Genomic DNA, 26568 nt, shown 5'->3' on the forward strand with positions numbered 1-26568 from the left:
CTTTTCAATTTTAGAATGTACCCTACTCTAGTTAATGTCTTCTCGATAGTATCTTGCATTCTGATTTTAACATCATCAATACCTACTATATCGCATTTTGCGTTGTTCCCTAACTGTACTTTTCCACAATGTGTACACTGATAAGTAATAAACCAGTTCCTATTATTGTAATGTGGAAAGAACAACTAGAATCTATAATCCATCCGTCAAACGACAAATCTCAATGATAGACAAGATACAATCGACATTATCAGAATTACTTTCAGCTACAGCTGCAACATCATCTGTAGACTGAACTCTAATTACCTTACCCTTTTTCTTTTTTCAGGTTAAAGTTTCTCAAGTTAAAGCAATCCCTTTTAAGATGCTCACTCTTGCCACAATTCCAATAGACAATCCCACTAGTCTTAAACTGACTATGTTTGTTCGAGTTTATACTACTCTTGGACTGATTTTGATCTACTTTCACCGACTAAAGTGGCAGGCACAAGTTCACTAAATTTTTTCTTATAGATATCTTCACTCGGAATCAAATTGCGAACCTTATCTAGCGTCAAACTTCTTGACCCAAAAGAATTACTAACAATAATGACGACAGTATTCCAACTTTCAGACAATGAGGATTATAGAATCAAAGCACGTACCTTATCTTCAAAGTTAAATCTTAACCAAACAACTAATTGAGTTCGTTGATATGTTTAGCAACCGATATACATTCGCCTATCTTTAAGTAAAACAGACGTCGCGTCAAATAGACTTAATTGATCGCGGAGGGTTTCTCGTACATATTCGACAAGGCATTCATCAGTCCTGCAGTGGTATTCTTTTTCACGATGTTAATGCGACGTTACGAGTCAACATCAGTCGAATAACATGCAACGCTTATCAATCAAGCAATTTTCAATCAGGTTATTTCATTAAATTTGGTTTCGCCAATTTTACTCATGAAGAAGACGGTATGATGTAAGAGAACAAAACTCAAGAAGACCCTCTCGGCCACCAAACAACTTGGCGCACTGAACCACTCTTTCTCTTTCTCTCTATATAATGCTGAAGGGACTCCTCTTCACGATTAAAATACCGAATGACACAAACAAAGCTCCCATGCCCTTTTCCTATACCTTCAATTCCATGCGGCTAAGATAGATCTTCCATGTGCAATCAAATTTTGTAGGTCCCTTCATTTAATACATGATGACTAGGGTCTCCATCGTTATTGAGCAATATGTTGAAGTCCTGCGCTTGAACAAGTCTGCGCATGCTTTTCCTCCATCATAAAAGTCTCCTTCTCCCCCGTCTTCTTCCACATTGAAAAGAGTGTTCTATTTGCATTAAATAAAGGCAGCAATAATGGACTTTCCCTTTTTCGGGAGTCGTCCATAAACCGTTTCTTCTTTGACCATCTTCGATACGCTAACAGTTTCAATATTGTTCAAATGGGTGCTCAGTACAATCTCATTTGGATTTGTTCGACGAGTTCAAACTCGACACATTTTTAACAAAAATCATTTGATACAAATTCTAATCACTATGATACTTGGTAGTGCCAAAGAAGAAGAGAGAAGCGCAGACTACAAAAAAGTAAAAAAAAGAATGTGCCGCCTGGTGGTCGAGGCGACGATGGCTGGGTGGTGCAGGATTTGGGCCGGTTCAGGATTGTCAGGAACAGGTCACAGGATCAACCCCAGTGCAAAGCAAAAAAAAGGACAAATTATTATTATGAGTTGATACAGATGGATGCAGACGTGAGTATAGTTTTCTTCCCATCAAACAAGCCCACTTGGTCCCGTTCTATTCACCTGTCCATCTCCATGACCCAATATGCTTTGTCTGGACACAGCAAAAGTCCATTCTCTTCTCTCTCGTTTTGTCTAGTGAACAAACCAGCTCTTTTCTTACTCACCTCGACCAGTCATCTTCAAAGATGTAGAATTATCTATGGTTTCTTCTAACTACTCTTGTTCTTTCTGCGGTACAAGTCAAGTCAATGGTTGGCTTCATTCACTCCCAATCTATCATCATGCTCAGAAGACTCAGGATGTGAACCATATAATCTCGACCCTAGTTGCCTGCCTACTGCTATCACTTGCCTGCAATGGAATGCTCAACTTTCCGTTTAACCTTCATCTTTCTAGCAATCATTTGCAAGGCTCATATAACCAAAAGCCAGAACCCATCTTGCAATTCCAATGACTTAAACGCGCTGAACGGTTTTCGCAAGTGTGTGGGCTCACCTGTTGATGGCTGGGGGGTTTTTCCTGACGGTGAATGTTGCTCTTGGGCTGGAGTCACATGCAATAACTCCGCCGTGACACAGAGGAGGGTGATTGGCTTGGATCTTCATGGCAGGGGACTCACCGGGGAAATATGTGAATCCTTGGCAGATTTGGACCAGTTGAGCACTCTTAATCTTTCCCATAACAACCTCCATGGTTTTCTTCCGCATAAACTCTTTCAGATGCAGAATCTCGAGGTCCTTGATTTGAGCTGGAACAAATTCATGGGTTCGTTTCCTCTTCACATCCATCTACCCCGCATAAGAATTTTGGATGTCTCGGATAATAACTTGGTAGGTTCTCTCACGTCAACAATTTGTGACAGATCACACTCTATTGAGTCACTTAATTTCGCCGAAAATTGGTTCCATGGAGAAGTTCCTGTGAATTTTGGCAACTGCACTTCTCTTCAGCGCCTCTTCCTCAATGGGAACAGTCTATCAGGAAGCTTGCCAGAGAGACTGTTCCAGCTCGAGCACCTGTGCGAACTCCAATTTCAGGACAATGGCTTTTCAGGACCCCTGGACGGAAGAATTGATAATCTCTCTAGTGTTGTCAAGATTGATTTGTCTCATAATCTGTTTTCCGGAGTACTTCCAGACGTTTTCAAGGGTCTTCCAAAGCTCGAGCACTTTGCTGCCAGATCAAATAAATTCTCTGGTCAATTGCCACCTTCACTGATGAGCTCTCCATCCCTTTCCACACTTGACTTAAACAACAATACTCTTGATGGTCGTATCAGTATCAACTGTTCTTCTATGGCTCGTCTTACTTCTCTCAACCTTGGTTCCAATTTATTCCGAGGTCCGCTTCCTGCAATTCTATCTACTTGTCATAGATTGAGTGTTCTAAATCTTGCGAATAATCACTTAAGCGGAGCAATTCCTTCCAGCTTCCAAAACCTCCGGGCACTAACACTGCTCTCTCTTTCAAAAACTGAAATTAGTGATCTGTCTAGCGCTCTGCATATATTACAGCGATGCAGAAACTTAAGTGTGTTGATCCTTTCTATGAGTTTTCGAGAGGAAGAAATGTTGGGACATGCCGATTTGCTGTTTCCATATCTGAAAGTGTTCGTGATTGGCAACAGTCAATTAAAAGGGTCAATACCGGTGTGGTTAAGCGGATGCGAAAACTTGCAACTGCTGGATCTTTCATGGAACCAATTAAGCGGAAGAATTCCTAGCTGGATCGGCGATTTTGATTTCCTATTCTATTTGGGTTTAGGGAATAATTCATTCACCGGAGACATACCAAGGAGCTTAAGCGAACTACGAAATTGCATCAACAGTAGCAGATCGTTTCCTGCAGGCTCTCTATCAAACGTGCCACTCCTTTCGGGGAAAGGAGATGGAAAATTTTTGACATACAACCAATTCTGGAGCTTGCCATCAACCTTGGACCTAAGTTACAACAAGCTCAACGGACCGATTTGGCTGAGTTTCGGAAACCTTAAGGGCCTCCAAGCATTTTACTTGGAAAACAACCAATTGTCGGGCAATATACCGAATAGCTTATCGGAAATGCAAAGTTTGGAGCGACTAGATTTGTCTCATAATGGTTTGACGGGAGAAATACCCGCATCCTTCCAGAAGCTGACTTTCCTATCGACCTTTGATGTTTCATACAATAAGCTCTCCGGCACAGTTCCTTCGGGAGGCCAGTTTTTGACCTTTCCAGACTCGAGCTTCGAAGGAAACATTGGCCTCTGTGGTAGTAGACCGAGCTTACCCTCATGTCAATCACAGCCACCATCTGATGAGCTTCCAAATGACGAGGCTTCGACTGAAGGAGCCACATATTCACAGATGGCTTTCGGGATCGGAGCAGCCGTAGGTTTCACCTGGACAGTAAGCCTCTGCTTCCTGTCAGGTTGGGTGATTGACGAGGGACAACGTAGCCGGTGAAAAAAATGCACTGCGTTAGTCTTACTAGCTCAGCACGTATCACATTGTAGCAATTGCGATGTGAGAAAGATGCGTTGAAGGCATGTATATATGTCTTGCGTTTCGGATGTAGAAACTAGAATCTAGGAAGGTAATGAATTTATACAAGCTACTCCGTCATTACTTTTTTAAAGGATAGATGTGTGGAACATAAGAACTCTATCGATACTTTGGTATATTTTCACATAAAAAAGAAAATTTTTCGAAGACTAGCATATTATAAAAGAAAAGGAGGAGGAAAAGACATCAAAGTATTATTCAGACTGCATATAACCCGTACACATACACAACCCAACCCGCTAGCCACTTCACAGAGATTAATCATGAATTTTTTACCTGCAATCTATTGATCTAGGGCAATCTACCTTAATCGATGAATTTTTCCCAGCTCGATTCAATAATTTAGTAATTGAATAAAGCCGAGTATACTAAGTGATTTACAACATTTGATGCAACATTTAAATAGACATTATAAATAGATTAATCGTGTTTCGTATCTAACTCCCAAAATAATTTATCGATCTTAATATGCGAAGCATATCTCTTAATATATATATAGTAAAGTTTTCTTGAGAGAGATAATAGTAACGTTGACAGAGCAAAAAGTCGATCCCTAGAGAGAGAAGAAAAGATCTTTTTCACAATTTCCCGCCCAAAAGCTGCCGTCCATCGAGTTCGCTTCGACATTCTCCCTCTCTCTCTCTGCTGGTAATTTCTCTGCGGTCATCCTCATCCATGGAGTCGAAGCAAATGGAGGAGAACCCTAGCCCTCACGTGAAATCAATGGCGGCATTTCTGATACGCTTCTACTCCGATCAGCTTCGCTCCATCACTCTCTCCCCCGACTCCGATCTCCACTACCCTCTCTACATCGAGTGATTCCCCCTCGCCTCTGTTCCTTCGATTCGATGATGATGTACGACTGTTCCGAAGATTTCTTTGTTTGAATCCCTCGTTTTTTGCAGATTCGCAGAGCTTGTGGATCACGATCCTCCTCTCGCCCACCTCGTCTTCTCTCGGCCGAGTCAGTACTTGAACGACTTCGACGACGCGGCTGTTTGGGCTCACGTACGTGGCTCTAACCCCCTTTCTTATCCCCTGATTCGATAGACGGATTATCTGCGTCGCCCTGAGTGGCACGGTATTCTGAGACACGGTTGAAGAAATGTGATCGTATTTGAAGGTGATTGAAAGGGTGATGTAGATATTTTTCCGATGATTGTGGAGGAAGTTGTCCTGGTATAGTCCCTCGTTGTCTAAAACATTCATGTGCGTTCAAATGACTGTCTCCTGTATTCCTGTCGTGGATGGGTTGGCTGTCTAGTTGGTTTAGTGGAGTTAATGCATTGCAGTAAGTTTTTCCCTGAACCCAAATCTTCTGCATAGTGTTTCTTAACCGTTTTACTCTAAAATTATATGTGATTGTGAGACTCAAGTCCTACGTAAGGTACGGAAGATGCTGTGAAGTGAAGTATGGCTAGAGAGTAAAGAGTCATATTCCCAGAAGACACTGCTTTAGTTTTTCCTTTGGATGTGATCCACATGATTCTGGATGGACGGGTATCCTTACGGTAGTTATGGGTTCGTCTTGCATGCTTTTTTGGTCAATGTAATCTGTACTTGTTTGTTCTTGATATGTGCAGATAGATTTCACTCAACTTTGTTCACTGGAAGTCTCCCCATACTGGTCTTGATTTGACTGCCAGACCACAAGTTCCTCTCATTCTGCTTGACATAAAACCTCTTTGTTTTTTCTTTCTGTCCTTTGTTAGAGCTTCCTCCTGATTCGGTAGATAATGTTGAAACCATGATCTTCCCATGATACAAAAAGCGATTCATATGCATTAATTTTTATCCCAATCTGAATGTCGGTGTGACATGAATGACAGAAAGATTTTCCTTTTAATTTCTTCTTTCTTTGAGGGGTAAAGCAACTTTACTTTGGCCTTTTGACTCTAGGCCGAGCAGTAAATCTGAGAGACATGAGCATGCAATTTCAATTGTTTATGAACTTTTAATTTCTTCTATCAATTGAGCATCTATTAGAGAGATCTCTTATGATATCTATGTCAGAACCTATTCATACTTAAAGCTAGAAGTCTGCGAACCTGCATGAAAGAGATGTTGAATTGATATGGCAATGTGCATCTGCAGAGAGTTGTATTGGGGAACTTGAGAGAAAACGAAGATGGTGTGATGAAAAATCTCATTCACATCCGGATCAATATCAGTGGATCTCCACTTGAATGCCCTGGTTTGCTTCTCTTTCGATCCAAAGTGCACTTTCTTTAGAAGAAATTTCTGGTTGTTTACCATCGACTTCTACCCTCTATTTTTTGAATGTTTCATTGCTTTGTGCTGTATTTAGAGACTTTTCCAAGCATTGGGCATGTGAGAGTGAAGCATCGAGGTATTCTTCTTACACTCAAGGGGACTGTAATAAGGTCTGCAGCTGTAAAGATGTATGAAGGAAAGAGGTGGTATAAATGTCGAAGATGTAATTACAGGTGGGCCTTCTCAGCATTCAGCACACTTCAGTTGCTGCATTCCGATAATACAAAGTTCAACTATTTGTTTATTTTGTTTCTTTGGCCATAAATAATACTGTTGGATTTTGTGGAAGCTAGCATGCAAATAGATTCTTATAAATCTGTCCTGTTTACCTTCACCCATCTCAAACGCACCAGAGAGTACTTTCTTTATTCTGACAATTTACACTCTGGATGTGAATGAATCTGATTATGCATTTGATGGAATTTGAGCATTATTTTCTTGCCCTCTTATGCCCTTCATTAGTCAATAGGTGGTCAATTTTCACATATCAATAGTTTTTGTTTTTAAATATCAACCTTTGAGTTAGCAGTTTGCTTTTGCAGCTTCCCAGTTTATCCTGAGCTGGAAACAAGAAACTCCATACTTCTGCCGTCCATTTGCCCATCTCAGGTCTATTTACTGTCTATAGTTTAAAACTCAAGTCCTTTTAAAGCTCTTTGTTTCACTTGCAATGTTAATAATCAGGATTTAGCAAGTAGATTCTATGTGATTACTTTGCATTACAAAGCATTTCCCATTACTTTTATCTACTTTTTGACAAGGTGAATAATCTTGTATATTTTTAAGATTTGCTTGTTCTGTAATCTAATCCTTGCGGAGAACTTTCAATCCAAGTGAGGGTCTTCACTACTCTTTAGTTTCCAAATCATATCATCTCATTTAGAAGTTGGCTTGCTCTTGCACATGCAGTCAGATAATCTATTGTTTCCCATAACAGGGGTCTAAAATCTGTGAAGGCACAAATTTCCAATTTGTGGAGAACAGCATAACTTGCCAGGATTATCAGGAAATAAAAATTCAAGAAAGCACACAATTGTTGGGTGTTGGGGCCATCCCTCGTTCAATTCCTGTTATTTTGAAGGATGATCTGGTTGACATCATTAAAGCTGGAGGTAAAATACTCTCTAGGATTCATACTTAGATTAACTAATCCATATACCAGATAACCATCAACTTCTTGTCCTTAAGACAGAAGTTTATTTTCTGTTCCAGCAGACACTATGAATTCCTTGCTTTTCTCCCTTGCAATGCTTGCAGTCTTTTTAAGGGCTAGGTTGGCTCTTTCTATTTATGGGGTTTTTTTTATCTGCAGATGATATAATCGTTACTGGAATTTTGACTGCGAAGTGGTCTCCTGATCTGAAGGATGTGCGCTGTGATCTTGAGCCAGTACTAGTTGCCAATCATGTGAGGTATTGAGCAAGTATATTACATTTACAGATTGTTAATAGTTTGTCTTCTTGGTGTAGGTCTATAGAGATTTTAAAAGATATGCTTTGTGGCTGCAGAAGATGTATTTTCTCTGTTATGATAGTTCAAATGATCTGAATCTTCAACTGTGTTTTCAAAACTGGACTGGTTGATTCAACTGGTTATACCGAGAATTGACCATGGTGCTGTCTGATTTTCCCATATATGACGCTCAAGTTGGCAGTGAAATAGTTCAACTAGTCGACCTAATTTGACCTGTGATAGACTTTTTGAAGAATGAGTTGTTGAGGGAGGGGTTAGAGATTAGGCTCCTGCCTTCTTGTAATTAGTGCATATGCCTAATTACTTGGGCATCATGATGCTACTACAATATGCATGCCAGTTAATTTACTTAAAACAAACGATGGGCTTGACTGTTACTTTCAAAAATTCAAGTTGCATTGGAAGGGAGTTGAATCTGGACCGTCCAGTATATGTTAGTCCGCCCCTTCCTTCTGGTCCATAGGGTTTGTCTATGTCTTTTGATACATTATTAAGCATTAGATGACAAGTTATGCATAGCAATGTAAAAGTAACTGGCCTATCGTTACTAGTTACACTGGTGATTTGGTTGGGAATCTGAGCACTTGCACCATGTTTCTACAACTCATTTTGGTTTTGGGCTGAAAATGGGTTCCTCTAATCCGTAGGAGAACCAATGAACTGAAGTCAGCGATCGATGTTCCTGATGATGTCATCATGAAATTTAAGAAATTCTGGAATTGCTTCAAGGATACACCGCTGAAAGGTATTGATAGTTAATAGGTCCCTGACTTGCCATGCTAATCAATGTTTTTGAAGAGATGAATTCCCCTTGACTTGACATCGTGATTATGTTCTCCCTGAATCGTCAATTCATTATGTAATGTTAACCCAGGGAGAAATGCTATCATCCGTGGTATATGTCCTCAAGTTTTTGGACTCTTCACAGTGAAACTTGCAGGTGATTTCTGTAATTCGTTGGCAAATACCTTCTTGTTCTGAAAATTCTTTTATGCTGCCTGAGTGTTAGATATTTCCTAGGCATATCTTCAGCAACGAGTAATAATCTAGTTGCGAAGTTGCTCATTCATCGTTGTTTGTACCTAATATCCTTGTGCAATAGGATTCGTTGACGTCTTTAATATCATCTCTTTATCCTTTGTCAACTTTAGTTGCATTGACGCTCATTGGAGGTGTTCAACATGTTGATGCTTCGGGGACAAAGATTCGAGGAGAATCTCATTTGCTTCTGGTTGGGGATCCAGGTAAATATTATACTCAACATTTGACTTCAATATGTGCCTTATTGATTCTTATTCTTCAAGAGTCACCAATGTACTTTTCACATCATCACATGTCATCTCAATCTTTGCTGATTGTATACTGAATATGCATGCCTGGACTATGGAACAACTTCTAGGTACTGGAAAATCCCAGTTCTTGAAATTTGCTGCAAAATTGAGTAATCGATCGGTCATAACTACTGGCTTGGGGAGCACAAGTGCCGGATTGACTGTAACTGCAGTTAAAGATGGAGGTAAGATTGAATGAGTTAATGAGAATGCCTTCAGTTTAATTACTGCTGACATATTTGTCAGGTTATCTATCTTAGCTTCCTCCTGATCCTCATCTTATCCATTCTTCTTTACGGATTGTATTTAATTTTAACATTAAAGCTTATGTCAATGTCATTGCTTGCAGATAGGAATGAGAATCGATACTATATGCTATGTGTTTTGTCAAATGAGGAATGAATTGCATACTAATGCGAATAAAAAAATGATGATGTGTCCAATTTGTTGCCGAAGAGGAGTCATGGTAACAAAAGCTTAGGACTTAAAACATGTAAGGAGGCTCTAGCAAGCTCAAGGGCCTCATCTAATTTCACGAGGGCCATGTTGCTGTGAGATTCCATATTGGAAACAAAGATTTTCTCTTATCTTGACAGCAGAACTAACTGCAGAAGTGGATTTTTAGGAAGAGAATTTACATTTTTGCAATTGGCCAGTGATGGTAGCTTATTCATCAAATTTGGTAACGTTGTAAAAAGAAAGGCTCAATTAAAGAGAATTTACTATGAGAGGGGCAACTGACAATAACATGCAGCATTCAATTTTTGAAGATCAACTTCCTCACTGGTGGTTAGGCACTGTCAATTGATGTATGAATATAAGGGTGCTTTTATGGGGAAATTTAAAACTCGTTCTTGAATATTTCCACTCAAATCTGCCTAACTTGCTAAGGTATAGGTTTTGATAGTGTGGTAAGAGTGTCTATCATTCCATTGAAATCTGAAAGGTATATATTTATATGATACGCAAAAATAGTGGTAGACTGGTAGTGTCAGCATTTTGGTAAGGGAAGATCTGCAAAATGCTGTACCATAATGGAACATCCATTTACATCACTGAAAAGGCCATTCCTACTGCTGTATCTGGAGAAGATCCTTGCACCTGGAGAAAGAGTTTAAACTTTGAATATCTGGAGTAACTGTGACTTTGGATCTTATAGGTGAATGGATGCTTGAAGCTGGGGCTCTTGTTTTGGCAGATGGAGGACTTTGTTGCATCGACGAGTTTGACAGGTTGGATTTATGATACTTAGTAGGAGAATTTCAACTACCGGATGTAGCCAGCCTGTATCATTTGCATTCATATTGTCATCTGCCGCTTATTAGTTTGCTGCGGGCACAATCATTAATAGCGGTTTTTTCATGTCACTGATGTCAACACAACAATAATCAGTTTGGTGCATAAACAATCTTAGTGTCATTGTCATGTAAACTTTCCTCTGGATTCGCAAGGCATATTGTAGTCCTTCACACTTAGGTAGCAGGTTGTGAATGCTATGACACATACTCAGCCTCAGTTTTTTACGGTATTTTTGGCTATAATGTTTATGAAAATGATCAACAAATAGCTGCATTTGTAAGGCTTATGCTGGAGACAAGGTGTTTTTGCTGACATCTAATATTAAACTGACTAAAATTTTCACTGACAGCATGAGGGAGCATGACAGGGCTACCATACACGAGGCTATGGAACAGCAGACAATAAGTGTTGCAAAGGTGAATTTTCTTGTTTTTTTTTCACATTCTTACTATTCCCAAAACACGTACTTGGAATTAAACATATGAATAGCCATTCCAAAACGAACAACCAAATATTCAGAGCTTGATTTAGCTAACTTAATAGAAGATGTCAATGATCCTTTGTAATAGAGCTCTGGGGGAATACATGGAGTGGCGGTGACTGGAAATTGAAAAAGAAATTGCGATTGCATTGAAATTAGAATTGAAAAGGAGATTGCAAAAGGACTTGTCTGCAGAGTCCTAAGAGAGAAATGCTTGAAAGAGCCATCTTCATTCTTCTTCAGCTAGTTAACTGATCTACGTTAGTTTGCTTATATCAACATATTCTCTTTTCATTGTAAAAGTGGTGCATGTTTGTCTTTTATCTGCAATTTCTAAATCATGTTTTGCTGCAATATATGACTACAAAAATGCAATTTTATTCTTTTTCAGGCTGGCCTTGTAACTACTCTTAGCACCAAAACAATTGTATTTGGTGCGACAAATCCAAAGGGGCAGTATGATCCCGATCAATGTATCTTTCCTTGTTTTAATTGTGTTTCACTTTATCTAGAATTTATAATTCTGCATCATGGTCTTAGACTGCTGGTAGCAACATTATCATAAACTGAAAAATGTCAACTTCTGTTTTACATAAGATAGTGCAAGCTAATCACACAATCTCTTAAATCATCTACACCAGAGAGAATTATATTTGACCTTTTAGTTGAGAAACATCAGAATTCTAGGTGTGTCTTCAGTTAGTAATTGCATTGTTTCATTGTTTGATTTGTAATACCTGATGTAATTTTTCTTAACTTTTTTAGCTCTGTCTGTCAATACGACACTGTCCGGTCCCTTATTAAGTAGATTTGACATAGTTCTGGTGCTTCTTGATACAAAAAATCCGGAATGGGATGCAGTTGTTTCTTCTCACATTCTTAGTGAGGTAAGTCATCAATTTATTTGTTGGATTTTGTTAACGAGAACTCCGAGGGCACTTGTGAAGTAAGCAATTAAAGTAATTTGGCAGATTCTAGTGCATTAATTGTCCTTGTGCTATGCACAATCAGTGCTTTAAAAAATGAATTATTTCAAATAAGTATACTTAACAAGTGAACCGAGGCACTCGTTAACAAGAGCCTTAACTAATTGACTTTTTTTTCAGCATAGTTGATCCTAAAGATCCATAGTAAGAATGGTTGTGGAATTAATTGATAGGGAGTGTCAGATAAAATTGGTCGTGATGAAGATCTAGCAAGTATTTGGCCTCTTGAAATGTTGAGGAGGTAAATTCTGTTGGATCTTTGCATAATTTCAAGATTTTGATGTTATATAGGTTTTGTTTCACCATGACTTGAGAACCTTGCCAACGTTCATAAAAGGTCTACAGTAAAATGGTATGTGTGTTTCAAAACCACTGATTTTTCGACAGCTTTTCAACTTTTGGATGGTTATAATGTTGGACATCAGATAAGCTTCTTCCGACTGAGAAAATTGTGCTTGATATTTGAACAATCTATTGTGCTATGTTAATTGTCAAAAACGTTTGATATTAAGATTCGTCTTTATCTTTGATACTTTTATTTTATGTCAGTTAGAACCCCACTGCTGGTCTTTTGGTTCTCTTAATGATTTTAGCTTTTCTTGAAAAGATATCAACTTATAGAATCTGCGTATAACTTCTAGGTACATTCACTTCGTAAAGTATTACTTTAGACCGGTCCTCACTAAGGAGGCTGAAAAAATAATATCAAGCTATTATCAACTTCAACGAAGATCTGCTACTCATAATGCAGGTAGGATAAACCACCTCTCTTAGTTTTTTCTAATATTTCTACTTATTGTGGAGTGCAATTCATAACAATGCAGCAAGGACAACTGTGCGCATGTTGGAAAGTTTGATTCGCCTAGCTCAAGGTATGAGACCGTCAATGTTGACCGTGTTCTTTGACGATATACTATTTTCTGCCTCTTGAAAATGTTTTAATGCCAATTGTAGCACATGCCAGACTAATGTTCAGAAATGAAGTTACACGTCTGGATGCTATCACAGCCATTTTGTGCATTGAATCCTCCATGACCACATCAGCAATTGTGGACAGTGTTGGAAATGCCCTTCACTCTAATTTTAGTGAAAATCCTGATCATGATTGTATCCTAGTCAGTTGATTAATTTTCAGTCATTTATGAATGAACTAGGCTTAACTAATTTCTTCTAGCGGTCACTTTGTGACATCTTTGACTACACATACCTCAGATTGCAGGCAAGAAACTTTGATTCTTGAAAAATTAAGTACAGTGGAAGACTTTTCTGCTTTGAGCAGCTTGGAAATGTTGTGAGGATCAGAATACTCAAAGAGCAGAAAGTTTGCAGCCTGTTCTAGGTACCAAATTCTAGGTGCCCGTCGTTCTATTCCGAGTTGAGGGCAGAGAAATAGAATTGCTTTTGATGGAAAGAAGTGCTCTGCAAATCTTCGCCTCTGTCTTCCTTAGACACGGAAGGTAATACAAAGTATTATAATGCCAATGAGGAATGTTAATCATTTATTTGTAGTTGTCTCCCTTATCAACATTCCTAGGGTTCATACAAAGTTTTCTGAGCTGAGGTTCCGAGTAGCTCTTATAAATTAAACTTTATGATTCCTAGTCATCCATTGTGAGACAAACCTGTCAGGAAAGTAATGGCTTTTATAGGTTTGTAACTCCAGAGAACTTCTGTTACAATAGAAAAGAGCTATAACTAGTGGTAAGATCTAGGAAGTAAGGGTTTTTCTAGATGTGATGAGTTTTTCATTTAAGGTGGGTAATTCCATATATCAGTTGTGCATGACCTTTCAAGACAATGGTAGTTGTCAGACAGTTGTATATGGTTTATACACCTGCGGTGGTTTTCTATGCTTATATTTGTTTATTTGTTAAAGATTGGTTCTGTTTGGAAACTTGTCTTGTACTGGCAATAGGGATGTAATAGTTAATTGTTCAGAAAATCTTGTTATTATAATACTCTCATTTTGCATTAGCATTGATTAAATTTTATATTTTCAGCATAATATTAGTCCCCAGAAAAGGGGGCGATACAGCAACAACATTGAATAACAACCTGGGTGGGACTTTACGTATAAGAAGCTAATGGTTGCGCCTCTTTTGCAGAGCTGCTAGTCCGTGACCAACCCTTCTAATTAGTTTGCTCCACCACATTATCCAATGCAGCCAGTCAATGTTTCTTCGAAATGAGGACAAGAGGAGAATGACGTGCGTGGTATAGTAAGCATGTCAAAATAGGATTCTCTATTGATCGCTCCTATTCCTTTTTCTGTTGCTTACGCAGAAAGGACTTTTTGGGGGATTGAAGTTGTGAAGATGTCAATATGTTTTTGTTTTTTTGGGTCAGAAAAGATGTCAATAGGTTGTTAAGGCTTGTGTTTGTATAACTGTTGCATGTCTTGTAACTATGTTGTTGTGTAAGAAGAGAGCTGCCTAAAGCAGGTAAGGTCAAAGGTGCTGGCTTTACATTTTCAGGATACGGGAGGCTACTTTTTTAGCCAAACATGGCTGGACAGAGACCATTTTCCTGAGAATGGTTGACACTATTTCTTGGGCTAAGTTGGAAAAGGATGAAGTACAATTAGATTAGGTTCAAATTGGGCCTTGGAAGGCCTAACACCAGCCTTTTTGGGCCTTTACGGCCTAGTTAAGGAGTAATGTCTGGCTTGTTGATCAAAAGTACACATTTGATGCACGGTTACCCTTCCCTCGAGTCCAAGCGTTGGGCGTAAATGAGGTTTGACGCCAAAAAATGGGCCTAGATCTGCGGCCTTGATGCCTAATCCATTGGCTATAAAATAGTTACAGCAACGGGCGTTAAAGAGCTCAGGCCCATTGTTTTGCTAATATGCCTATCTTTGGGCCATCAACTAGGCCTATGCCATGGCCCATACTGGGCCTGGCCGTGGTCCATTAAGGCTCAATTTGTTGAGTCTGATCTAGCCAGTTATAAGCCAATATTTAGTCAATGGGCCTGTGTAACATTAGGTTAACAATTGGACCTAGAACGGTTCCAATATTTCGGCGTTTAGGCTAAACACATTGGACCTACAATGGGCCAAATTAAAGCCCATTTAATGCACAATATTCAACTGGGCCTAGCCCATGAAAAGGGCATTGCCTGGGCCCTCAGGGCCCAACATGTTGGACCGAATCTGACCCAGCAGTTTTTGAAGGCCCAAGCATTATGGGTCTGATCTTGATGGGCCTGGCTTTGTGCTATTAACGCCCAATGCATTGGGCTGAATCTGCCGTTAATGAATTGGGCCGAAAGTTGGCCCATTACAGAACATTTAAGGGTGAATTTTCGGATGGGTACGGCCCATGAAAATAATTAACCTCCAGTGGGCCCAACACCGCCTATCTGACGCCCAAACGTTAAAAGAGTCAACGAAATCGTGGGCCCATTATGGGTACTTAAGGCCCAGAAAATTGGGCCTAAATGGCCCAATACCAGCTCGTTGGGCCCAGTTTCCAATAATCGGCCTTTTCTTTATGGGCCCCTAGGGCCCAATGCTTTTGGCAGAAAACGTGGCTCATTAATAGCCCATTTAGGACACTAAAATTCGGCCCGGTGCGGCCCATACAAGTAATGGGACAATCCCTGGGCCCTTAAGGCCCACTTGTTGGGCCGAGTCTGGCCCATCTACGTTTTTTTAAGGAAGCAAATCGGTCTGTTCTTGATGGACCTGCTTTGTGCTATTAAGGCCCAATTTTATTGGGCAGAATCTAGAATTAACGTATTGGGCTGAAAGTTGGCCCTCTAAAGGGCCTTTATTCAGCTGGGTACGGCCCATGAAAAATAATGGGTTTCCAGGGGGCGCAATAACCGCCTATTTGAGGCCCAAATTTCAAACGAGCCAAAAATATGGGCCCATGGGCCCCTACGGCCCAACGCGAAGACCCATTATGAGCTCTTTAGGGCCCAGTATTCGAAAAAATGGGCTTGTACTTTTGGCCCGTGACAAAACCTGGCCCATTAACAGCTCATTTAGGGCCAACATTTCTTCTCGTTTAAACCCATGAATGTAATGGGCCAGACCGTGGGCCCTTAAGGCCCATTTGGTCCCATTCAACGTGTCAGACCTCGCTTTGGGCCCTTGAGTTGTACCTACTGTTGGCCCATTGTTGATCTTAGGAGCCAGATCCGGCAATAGGAGTTATACGGACGTCTATTGGCCTTTCGGAGCGCAATTAATTCCAAATATTCAGCTGTTGATATGGGCTCACTATGAAACCTTATTGTAGTACGGGCCGGCCTATTCGTACGACCCAAATTTTTGGCCTCCATGAACATAGTTTGGCCCAAATTCATTCGCTAGGTCAATTCAATAGTAACTTCATGTTCCACTGCTCAAAATTGAGCCGGTAAATATGATAGAACGGGCTTAAATTAAGAAAGTGATAATACGAGTCTGGATCCAAAAAGGTCAAACATCTAATATCCAATGAAACAGCACATATACACTTCTAATCTAAAACCCAGTGTCAGCTTCCTGATCAGAAGCTTAATTGGAAACAGAAGAACTTGCTCACAGAAGTGACGACGGATTAATCTCAATAGTAAATCAGTGCTGCCTATACCATAACCAGTATTTGATAAAGAAAAGAAAGGGAAAGAAAAAGGCCATTACCATCTTCTGTTTGCTGATGACAACGGAGATGAAAGTTACTTTCATCGCTGACTTACTGACGGACAAGTTCCAAGGTGTTACCTAGACGTCTCGTCATCGATCGAAAGCTGCTCCAACTCAGTCAACCTCATCTCTAACAGGAATTAACTTTTTCTTTACAAGGTAAATATCTAACTCATACACAATTAGCTTCCCCAACCCACCAATTCTCACCCTCTAATTCTATGATTTTCTTAGGAAAAGATCGCATGTGAAATGCAGGTTAGACATGAGTGTAACTTCTAGATACAAAACTATCTAAAGGATAAATGTACAACCGACAGGCTTCACCTATCCGACACCAACACTGGCTAACTCACCGGATTCCGCAAGCTTAAGCTACTCTCCCTCAGTTCTATACTGTTTGGCGTCAACATTTGGCTCCCAGCTCCCCTTATTTACCATCTGTTTGGTAAAAGTGCCAGAAAAGCTATTAAAACCGATTCCCAAATTTGGCAAAAGGAAATTCTATTGAAAAATGCAACGCACAGAATTTCAACCAAGCACGAGAAGGTAGCATAATAGAAGAGAAAAGAACGAAATACATTCATAATCAATATTTTAAGGGTCAACATCACCTTGAAATTATCAAACTTCTGGACCAGTCTCATATACTGATCACGGGCCTTTGGATCCCGCACCATAGATTTGACTCTTGCTAGAGCTCGTTGAACTCCGTCAAACTTTTGCTTACGACCGATCCGTAAAAAGTCGTACTCGTCAGTTCTCTCATCCCCTCCATGGTCATCACCCACTCTTTTCTCCACTTGAAATGCTCGCAAACCTTTTCTTTTGCGCCTCCATCGAAGAATTGCCTTTTCCATTATACTAACTGAGCGGACAACCTTCTTATATTGCTTACGTACTTGATGTCCTCTGACATGAGCCTATACACAGAATAACTATTATTTTACTTGGCGAAATATCATTAATCCAAGTAATTCAGGACAAGCCTTATTCCTTCTAGGTGAGCTCTGTCTACTGTTGCAGCTTTTTAAATTTGGTCATCCACTTAATGCAAATCCTGCTCTTTGGTTTATGGCAACACTAGAGGAAAACATTTTTACCAATGAATTATAAGGCCCTCTTTGTGAAAACTTAACAGTTGATGCATTACATGGAAAAGAAAAACTCAGAAAAGATAGCAACTTAAATTTGTGTAGCAGTTAAAGCGATAGAATCACCTGAACTTTCACAATCCGGTTGCGTATCTTCAAAAAGTCCTTTCTTCCCTTCCACCCACGATACTTTTTCTGAATTTTGGTCGCTGCAGAATGCAAATAATCTTCATAGTGACTCAAACTCTTGACCTTGTTAAAAGAACCAATTGCTACTACATCTGCCGAAACTTCAGATACATCACTGTTTCTCTTTGTTAATTGTCTCAGCCGAAATGAACGAGCTCGAAAGGCAGCTTGAATCAGGGCTGCTGCATGTATCGATTTTCTAACTGCAGCAAGAGAATCTTTCATGCAACGTTCTTCGTCCTCAGCCGCAGTGGAAACAACTGGGGTTGCACCCTCAGTGGCCTTTTCCTCAACGAGGGTAGCTAAAACACTATCCATCACTTTCTCGTTTACAGTCAGTGAAGAAAGACGACTAGTCAAATCAGCTTCAGCCAAATATGCAGCAATTCCCTTATGCCCTCTACTTGAAGCCAAATCTGCCGCAGTTTGACCTCCAGGACATGCTGGTCTTGGATCATCAACAACTCCCGGAGCTGCTCCGAATCCAACAAGTGCAATAACAGTTTCCTCCCTGTAGAAGGACAAATTATTAGAAAAACAGATTTAAATATGGAGATAGAAAACTGAAGGCATCATAGTCAATTCATCCAGCAATTATCCTATCTTTAATCAGAATAGTCAAGATAGTAAAAAGCTTTCATTTCCTTTGATTCTGTAAGTTTGAGGCAATGTCAAGCATGTGCCCCACAGTCCGCCATGTTTATTCAAAGTGGAAGAGCATACAGTCTATCACTGTGTAGTTAAATATGAGCATGAGTCATGAGAAACGGACTGTAAAGTGCATCTGGTTCTGGAGTGGAAGTTGCATAAAACAAGTGGAGAGATTGAATACACCAATAACAGTTACCATCCAGTGAATCGTGACCAGAAAAATTTCGCATCATACGTCTAGCTTCAGGAAAAAAATATAACAAGATCTATTATGTTCTGGCGTATATAGATATTTTCCAAGACCTTGACAGTCTCACCTTCCAAAATATGATGCCCAATGCAGAGCTGTTCTTCCGCGTGCATCACGGAAGTTGGGATTAACACCTGCAGCTATTATGCGGCTAATGGCCCGTTCATAACCAAGGGCTGCGGCCAAATGAATGACTCCTTGACCTTGAGTATCCAAAATATTTGGCCCTCTGCCTCCTTCATGAAGTTTACAGACCAGCCACCGTGAGAGCCTGTCCTCCAGCAAGCACCGAAGTGCTGCATCTCCAGTGTATGAGCAATCAAACATTGGGGATGTAGAAGCCTCTTCCACTCTTCCAACATCGAATTTGCCAATCGTATTCATTGAACTTGTGAAATTCTTCAACTTGCACTTATCACATACCTCAACAGAGCAGTCCAGCTGCAGTGCAACTGGATCTGCATATAACAATTTTGCCAGACGTGATTGAAGACAAACTTCATCTTCTGGTGCGATATTGGAAGGCATAGATGGCATCTCACGATACTCAAATTCTCTCACCTCACTGCATGCTAATCTATTGCTGCAAGTAACGTAAAACGGAACACGTCCTGGAGCATGTGCCGGAGCCACACATCGCATTGATGTATCGGTTAATATTTCAGCAGAAACCTCAATTTCACCGAACATGCAACCCCATTTCGTATCGGCAGAAAGTTTCTTGCTACCCAAAAATGTTCCTACTACCAGAACCTAGCAACATACAGACATTATGTGGAATCAGTATCTGTGACCTACGACCAGAACAATATGTTACAAAAATTAAGCATGTGACTAATTTCTTTCCGAGCGCGCCTTCGTCTTTGGCCCAAGACAAAAAAGCATACCTTTGTTTCAATGCCAGAATAAGCCCAATCTGGCGAGTAGTCTGAGATACTAAATAGCTGTTCCTGAGAGAGAGAAGGACCCAATGAGTCTGTATCCAGCTGCAAGTGACGCGACAAACTAGATACTTCCTTGTCATCATTCTCAGATGGAAGTGCATTCCAATAATTTCCAGAGTCAGAGGCCATCAAGGATTCATCACAATCTTGACCTATTTCTTTATCCATCCATCTCCCAAAGCTATCAAGTTTTCTTAGCTCTCCAGCTTCCTGATTGTTCATTTCTCCACCACTGGATGTGCTTCCAATATGGGCAGTAGAAGTGCTTGTGTTCTGAGGTTTCATTGCCTTGGAATCATTTTCAGCTGCCACCTGCAACATTTCAAATTAACTAGGTGAACTTTGGCTTTTCTAAATATGTATCTGAGAACCAATTATACCGTGAAGCTTTTTGAACAACAAGAAAGCCAAGCAAACTCGTATTATCTGTCACTTCAAGTTAACACATATCTACGGGTACGGAAAAGAAATTTTCAAAACATAATACCCGTTCTAAAGAATAGTCCTATTGTTATTACTGTAGGCAAAGAGGCTACCCTGCAGTTTTTATCAGAGTAGAACATGATATTTCAAATTTCCAGCAGCAAAAGGAGCTAAAAATCTTTTTCAGATGATGATATGTTTTAAATTTCAACAATAACTCAGAGACGTAATTAGTCATATTCATGCCCTCCAGACACATATAAAACTCAGATAATCAATGTCATAATCATCATCCTTTTTCTATCTTAGATTCAAAACTCAATTAAATAATCCAGAAGCAACAACAGTTTAGACATTTGCAAAATTCTATCTAAAAGGTGGAAATAGAACCTGACACCGAGAAGTCCCTGCCACATCTTGAAGTTCAGAAACACCGTGTAACCTATTACCACTAGTTGTATCTAGAACTCCACTGTCAGCATCCAATTTAGATTCTGTTAGTCTGTGGGCATCAAAATCTGCAACAACAGGCTGTTTAACAGGAAACTTATTGTCAACTTGAAATTCCTGGTTACGTGAAGAATCCACATTTCTGCAAGAAATTTGGGCTGAGATAGGAACTCTGGTACTAAAATTAACAGTCCCTCCAGAAAACCAGGAACTTGTCTGAAATGTAGATGATGCAGGAAGCCCTGAAAACCGAAGAAAGACCCATCATACACTCATGGTTGCAAAGCTTACTACTTACTCCAATGTAAGTAAAAATTAAATGCAGCTTTTAAAGAAGAAGTTAGAGGATACAATAATTCTATCACAAAAATGTCCAATACACTTTCCGAAAGTTCTATGCACTGAAGAAAAATATAAAGACAAGGATAAACATGCTGTAAATTCTACCTGCAGGGTCACCAGAAAACTTATAAGCATCATGAGGAGCAGAGGGATAGGCAGATTTAGTGAGAGATGCTCCCAAACCCCCCAATGAATCCTCATCCTCCAGATCAGATGAAATTGTTTGTTCACTTCTATCAACTCTGTCCGCACTTGCAACGTAAGATGTCTGAGCAGTCAAAGCAGGTGAGTTTGCTAGGGCAAAACAACCAGCTGAACTAGTTTGAGAGCTGATAATTTGCAGTCCTTGATCTACTAGTAAGCGGGATATGCCAGACTTGTAGCCCTTCAATGGATGCAATAGAAAGTACAAAACCATACCAGGTTAGTGCTAGTTAAAAGCAATGTTTTTAAACCCAGCCCCGTCAAAGTACCGGGAGGCCTGGCAATTCACAGGTGAACTGGTTCAACCGGTTGAACCTCCGGGTGAACCGGTTGTGCACTTTTGTCTACAATTATATAGTTAATCAATTTAAATTACCAACCTGACGCACATCCTCTGCATAGCTCAGTTGGTTAAGGTACTCCTCTCATGTCATTTTAAGGTCAAGGGATTGAATCCCTTTGCCTTGCATTTGTAAGTTCACTACTTTTTAAAATAATAAGTATCAGTCTGTACTTAATTATTAAATACAACTCAGTGGTCCACTGGAAAAGGTTACAAGCCCTTTTCAAGTGAACATGAATTCAAATGTTTGTTCAAGCAAGGTTCAAATATAATTTTATAAGGTCAATGAACCGGTCAAAACATTGTCCAGTTCAACCAGTCAAGGTCAATGCCAAGTCTCAGCGGAACCTGAGCACTACGATATTTCATAATAACTGGACCAAATCATGCTCCGGTTCCCGATTCAGCTAGTTGATCCGGCTGGTCCACTCTTGGTCTGAAAAAACTGGCTAAAAGTTTCCCAGCAAGAACACCCTCATCAAGTATAGGGCTTAACAAGTCCTTACATAATATAAGCTCATCTTAGATAGTTCCATCACGGTGAAGGCCAACTGAGAAGAAATAAATTAACTCTAGACCACCCATAAAAGAATGGGGAAGAGCCTACTTTACTTCTAATCATTCCATAAAAGACCATCTCCATTAAAAAAACGAAGAAAACCAAAACAATATATATGTGGTTCAATGTAAAGCCAGACTACTACAATTACCTCTTTCACTTCTCTGTAGTGAACAAGAACAATGTGCTCCAGCTGCCTGCAAAGAAGGAAAACAGCAAGCAGCGATAAGTAGTGTAGACTGACCGATAACTCATATTTTACATAATCGGGTGCTAACGTTTTCAAACAAAACAAACTTCTCTTGTCGGATGTTAAGATCTCCAGATACTTTCTGCTCTTCACCAATTTCAGGACAGGTGAGGTTAGGTTGCCGAGAAGATCATCATACAAGCTAGTCATGGTCATGACAACTATATGAATTAACTTTTAGAACTACAACATTTTAAGTTTGGATTTGCTCTTTCTTAAAACTTCAAGAATGTGAAAGTAAGGTGGCCCAGAAAGTGGCTTAACATACACAGACTTTTTAAATGGAATATAATATATGTGTATCGAATTTCTTCATGCCAATCTTCTCAGGTGCACTTTTTTTGCACTGACATGCCACTACTAGCTACAGAGTGAAGCATAAAAATGTAACTGATGAGAGGAATTAATGTAACAAAAACATCGTACCAACATGATGAATGAACACATTATTTTATTCATCGCAATACACAATTTTTGTGAAAATCATGTCAATGGACCTATTTTTTCTCTGACATACAGCCAAAAGCTGTTGCGTGAAACATAAAGATGATTCCCATGAGAAAGACAAAAAAAATCTATCCAAAGCATTGTCACAACATGACGGCTTTCAGTCATTAAAGTTGTAAAAGAGTGGGACCAGCGAGTGTGGCAGCAAGACAATGTCAACCTTTTCAATATGAATGGATTGAAAATATGTTCGCTGCAAGGTGATGATTGCAAGTTTGAAGACACAAGCAAACAGTTTGAAACGTCATCTAGCAAAATCTGCATGGAAGACCTTACGAGGCTGTCCAGTCCAATAATGACTATAAACGATGAGCATTTCCAAAACTCCTGTAAGTTCCATACATAGAACACATTCATCCAAAGGAAGAACAGCAGCTCACCTATCGAGCATCCAGTAGCTTCTGCGTTGAAAGTTTTCATTTTCCTCCCCATGGGCGTAGTAGCAATGCAAAACATCCACACTACCTGCCTGGAAAGATCATTTTAAATCTTACTGAGTTCACAGGAAATCTCCAAGACTAATAAAGCAGGGGAATTCAGCTCGACGAAAAGGTTCAAATGTAGAGTTATATAAGCCGTGATAAGCTACCAAAATTAACTAGCATCAGCATAATCTAGAGCAGACCACCTATAATGCTAGAAAAGCGGCCTAGAAAGGAGGATTCTCGTGGTGTTTTCAATGCAGACCAACGATAAACATCGAGATTATTATGCAATCAAATCACCCTCCATTAATCCTTAAACTTCCGAGTGTAGAGTATGTTAAATATCGCGATACATGTAGTAATGTCAAACAGATGATTTGAAGAAAAAATTGAGTTCATAAGTCAATTTAAACTAGCATACAGAAACCAGAACACCACCGGAAACATACTTCACATTTGAAACACTATTCATCGGTTATTAAAATGGATCCTATCATGTGGACAGACCTATGTGAGTCGTTCATGAAACCAGCCAAAGTGTATATGACTTAGCTAATACCTCCACAAATAATATGTGCCCGCAGATACACAACCCGAAATTTTTTGGTTAAAAAAATATTTTTGAATAATACCTCCACTGATAAGATGTGCACACAGCGAAACAATTCAGATTCAATAGTTATAATATTATTTAAGAACAGGACCCTGATATAATTTTTTTCTTTTCCTTCTTTATGTAGTTGTGCTAGGGAATACAGATGTACATTGTGGGAACATAAATTTCTGGACTGACAACAGAGACTTCGATACTAATCAATCAGCTTCATAATGCATTGATCCGATTGCTTATTCACTAATGCCTATGACTGCCCCAATCAAAGTCATTGTCTGAAAAAGTACCTTTAATTTTTCATGTGCTTCTTTGACTGTCTTTCCATCCCTTTTCTTCCTCCAGCGATGACCATCCTTACGAAAATATCGGAGTGCTTTACGATCAAACAAGAATACAGAACCAGCTGAAGAAAAAAGGGACATTTAGTCACAGCAATGCTCCATCTCTGAAGGAGGAATATTATCCAAAAAGTGGTACTGGATTCTACAAGTTGCATGTGCCTGTCGGGAGAGAAATAATTAAGCGAGCGCGTGTCTTTTTTATTTTTTTTTGCCAAGATTTATGAAGTGTGTTTCCAACAACTTGTTTTAGCTTTCTGCTTGAAATTTTTCTTTTTGAGTTGAATTTGAGTTATTGCTAGACACCTCAAATATTCAAAAAGACTGACATCCCAAACTCATTTAAAATCACGTAAATTTCTTCTTCTTTTTTCCATGTCACAGCTTACTTTGTTTTGGCTGGAACCTGAGTTGAACCATCAGCTCCAATACACACACACTCTCACACGCACATGCATGTTTAAAAAGGTGACAAACTGCTTGATTCAAGCAAGGGACAAACAAAGCAGCACAAGCAAAAGGAGAGAATAGAAACTACTAGATATATCTAATTCATCAGATGCGCGTCTCATGCATCAAACAATAGTGTATAGTTATGTTCATCTACAACCAGTTGTCGATTTCGATAGATCCCATTGGGTTCCACTTGATTCAAGAAAACCGATGAGATAAATCAACTGCAATATATGATTTTAGCTGTTGATCCTAGAACCCTTCAACCGTAATCGAACGAAAACCCAAACCTTTCATGAAGAGAACAACACCACTCAGCCAAAAAAGGAAACACACAGAGAAGGTGATTAAAAACACCATCGGGACTTCAATTCAATCTGATGCAAGGAAATCCACAACAGAGATTTGACATGGTATCTTATCATAAACTACACAAGACTGCAGAAAAGGATCGAGTGGACTCAATTGTTTATCGATATCTTCCATAAATGGAATCAATGAAGTTGCACATAGGGAACTGAAAGCAATAAAAGAGAAAAGAACCATCAATTGCCTATTTATTAAAACTAAAAGGAACAGCCACAGAGCTACTAAGGAGCCTCTTTGTGAAAGCTAATCAAACTAAATAAGAAACAGGATTGAATATAAAGATTAAAATGAAAAGTTATAACAACCTTGAGGCCTTGAGGGTGACTCTGGCGTCAAATTAAACTTTTGGTAGTTCCGAAGTATTTCGCAAATTTCTGTCGGACGAAGCCAACGGTGCTGTGCTTCTTGAAGTATCTGCTGTAGGTCTGCCAAAGTTCAATAATATCACTACTCGACATCCAAAATGAAAAAAAGTGGCAAGGCTATATCTTTAGAGGACAAGCACTGCATACTTCCTCACCCTAATTTACAACATATTCCAGTTCTTAACTGCAACTACAGGCGTAGCTAATTTACGAAGCAATTCAATGTGATTCGGTCAGTCCCGACAATTACTGAGAACAAAAAAATTCACGCAGGCAAGTTACTCAAATGTCTCGGTCCTCATCATTGCTTCGTAATCGGACTAATTCACACCGCGATAGAACAATACCCGACTGAAACGAGCACACGCAAGCACGAACGCAAGGCACATCGCCATCCTACATCTACATCAAAGCAATCGACGAAGCACGCCAAAAGAAAAAAAAAATTCCACGCGCGCGCAACAGAACACGCGAATCAGAACGAAACGAACTAAAAAACCCCATCCATCTCCCACCAAAAGCCGACAGAAGCGAACAGCGACGAGAAAACCAACCCGAATGTTGGGCGGGCAGGTATCTCCGACACTCAGCCATGCGCAAGCAATGCCCCGACGGAAACCTCAGGTCTCATCGCGAGGGGACCGCGGTCGCCGATCGCATCCAGAACCGGCCGGCGGACGGAAATGCGCGTCCACGGCGGCCGGGACCGGCTCGAGAGGACGGCGCTGCTCCCGGCTGGCGAAGGAGGCGGCGGGCGGCGGCGGCGGACCTAATCGAGCTGGAGCGGAACGCGGCGAGGATCGACCGACGGAGGGCGGGAGGTGGGGAGGTGGAGGTGGAGAGGGAGAGAGGGAGAAATGGAGAGTGTGCATGGCGTAACGAGAGTATTTGAAGAAGAGGGAGAGGGAGAGCGAGAGAGAGGGAAACAGAACATCGGAGACAGAGAAGCGCGTAAAATCCACCATTTCCCGTAAAAAAAAATCCCAAAATTAATAATAATAATAATAATAATCCAACAGAATCGAGGGAGAGAGAGA

The 26568-nt window shown here is 40.0% G+C and overlaps 3 protein-coding genes across 5 annotated transcripts; 2 read left to right on the forward strand and 1 right to left on the reverse strand.

Moving 5' to 3' along the window:
- Positions 1 to 1983: 1983 nt before the first annotated feature.
- Positions 1984 to 4183, forward strand: LOC115679560 (phytosulfokine receptor 1-like). Its single transcript, XM_056307294.1, has one exon. The coding sequence runs from the start codon at positions 2096 to 2098 to the stop codon at positions 4181 to 4183; it is 2088 nt and encodes a 695-aa protein (XP_056163269.1). The 5' UTR covers positions 1984 to 2095.
- A 665-nt stretch (positions 4184 to 4848) lies between these two features.
- Positions 4849 to 14602, forward strand: LOC115679783 (probable DNA helicase MCM9). 2 transcript variants are annotated; one of them, XM_030603491.2, is made up of 21 exons: positions 4849 to 5097; positions 5188 to 5290; positions 6377 to 6476; positions 6591 to 6729; positions 7099 to 7165; positions 7494 to 7668; positions 7869 to 7968; positions 8677 to 8774; positions 8904 to 8969; positions 9181 to 9273; positions 9429 to 9545; positions 10520 to 10592; positions 11009 to 11075; positions 11532 to 11613; positions 11906 to 12027; positions 12300 to 12367; positions 12768 to 12877; positions 12951 to 12998; positions 13081 to 13233; positions 13339 to 13583; positions 14232 to 14602. In XM_030603491.2, the coding sequence occupies exons 1-20, from the start codon at positions 4958 to 4960 to the stop codon at positions 13419 to 13421; spliced, it is 2004 nt and encodes a 667-aa protein (XP_030459351.1). In that variant the 5' UTR covers positions 4849 to 4957; the 3' UTR covers positions 13422 to 13583; positions 14232 to 14602. The 2 variants fall into 2 exon arrangements, with proteins under 2 accessions (XP_030459351.1, XP_056163376.1); XM_056307401.1 differs by lacking the exons at positions 13339 to 13583; positions 14232 to 14602 and having other exon boundaries at positions 13091 to 13230.
- A 1939-nt stretch (positions 14603 to 16541) lies between these two features.
- On the reverse strand, positions 16542 to 26441 carry LOC115679699 (calmodulin-binding transcription activator 3-like). 2 transcript variants are annotated; one of them, XM_030603363.2, is made up of 12 exons: positions 26086 to 26441; positions 25472 to 25591; positions 24294 to 24409; positions 23349 to 23437; positions 22363 to 22408; positions 21211 to 21490; positions 20704 to 21005; positions 19834 to 20202; positions 19014 to 19699; positions 17983 to 18556; positions 17377 to 17685; positions 16542 to 17203 (listed from the first exon to the last, which is right to left on the reverse strand). In XM_030603363.2, exons 1-12 carry the CDS (start codon positions 26123 to 26125, stop codon positions 17138 to 17140), a joined length of 2997 nt encoding a protein of 998 aa, XP_030459223.1. In that variant the 5' UTR covers positions 26126 to 26441; the 3' UTR covers positions 16542 to 17137. The 2 variants fall into 2 exon arrangements, with proteins under 2 accessions (XP_030459223.1, XP_056163278.1); XM_056307303.1 differs by having other exon boundaries at positions 21211 to 21373; positions 26086 to 26440.
- Positions 26442 to 26568: the final 127 nt, after the last annotated feature.

Source organism: Syzygium oleosum, unplaced genomic scaffold (genome assembly GCF_021117445.2).
Source record: "Syzygium oleosum isolate NSW1041296 unplaced genomic scaffold, Sole_v2.1 Sole_v2.52, whole genome shotgun sequence".
Lineage (NCBI taxonomy): Eukaryota > Viridiplantae > Streptophyta > Magnoliopsida > Myrtales > Myrtaceae > Syzygium > Syzygium oleosum.

What these genes read in the sequence shown, in the direction of transcription:
- LOC115679699 (XM_030603363.2), bottom strand. Translation starts at nt 26,125, where the DNA reads ATGGCTGAGTGTCGGAGATACCTGCCCGCCCAACATTCGG. An exon ending in GTCACCCTCAAGGCCTCAAG is followed by an intron (nt 24,410 to 25,471) that starts GTTGTTATAACT and finishes TTTTTTCTTCAG; the next exon opens with CTGGTTCTGTATTCTTGTTT. An exon ending in CAGGGACTTCTCGGTGTCAG is followed by an intron (nt 20,203 to 20,703) that starts GTTCTATTTCCA and finishes GAAATGTTGCAG; the next exon opens with GTGGCAGCTGAAAATGATTC.
- LOC115679783 (XM_030603491.2), top strand. Translation starts at nt 4,958, where the DNA reads ATGGAGTCGAAGCAAATGGAGGAGAACCCTAGCCCTCACGTGAAATCA. An exon ending in AACTGCAGTTAAAGATGGAG is followed by an intron (nt 9,546 to 10,519) that starts GTAAGATTGAAT and finishes TGGATCTTATAG; the next exon opens with GTGAATGGATGCTTGAAGCT. An exon ending in GCAGTATGATCCCGATCAAT is followed by an intron (nt 11,614 to 11,905) that starts GTATCTTTCCTT and finishes TAACTTTTTTAG; the next exon opens with CTCTGTCTGTCAATACGACA.
- LOC115679560 (XM_056307294.1), top strand. Translation starts at nt 2,096, where the DNA reads ATGGAATGCTCAACTTTCCGTTTAACCTTCATCTTTCTAGCAATCATT.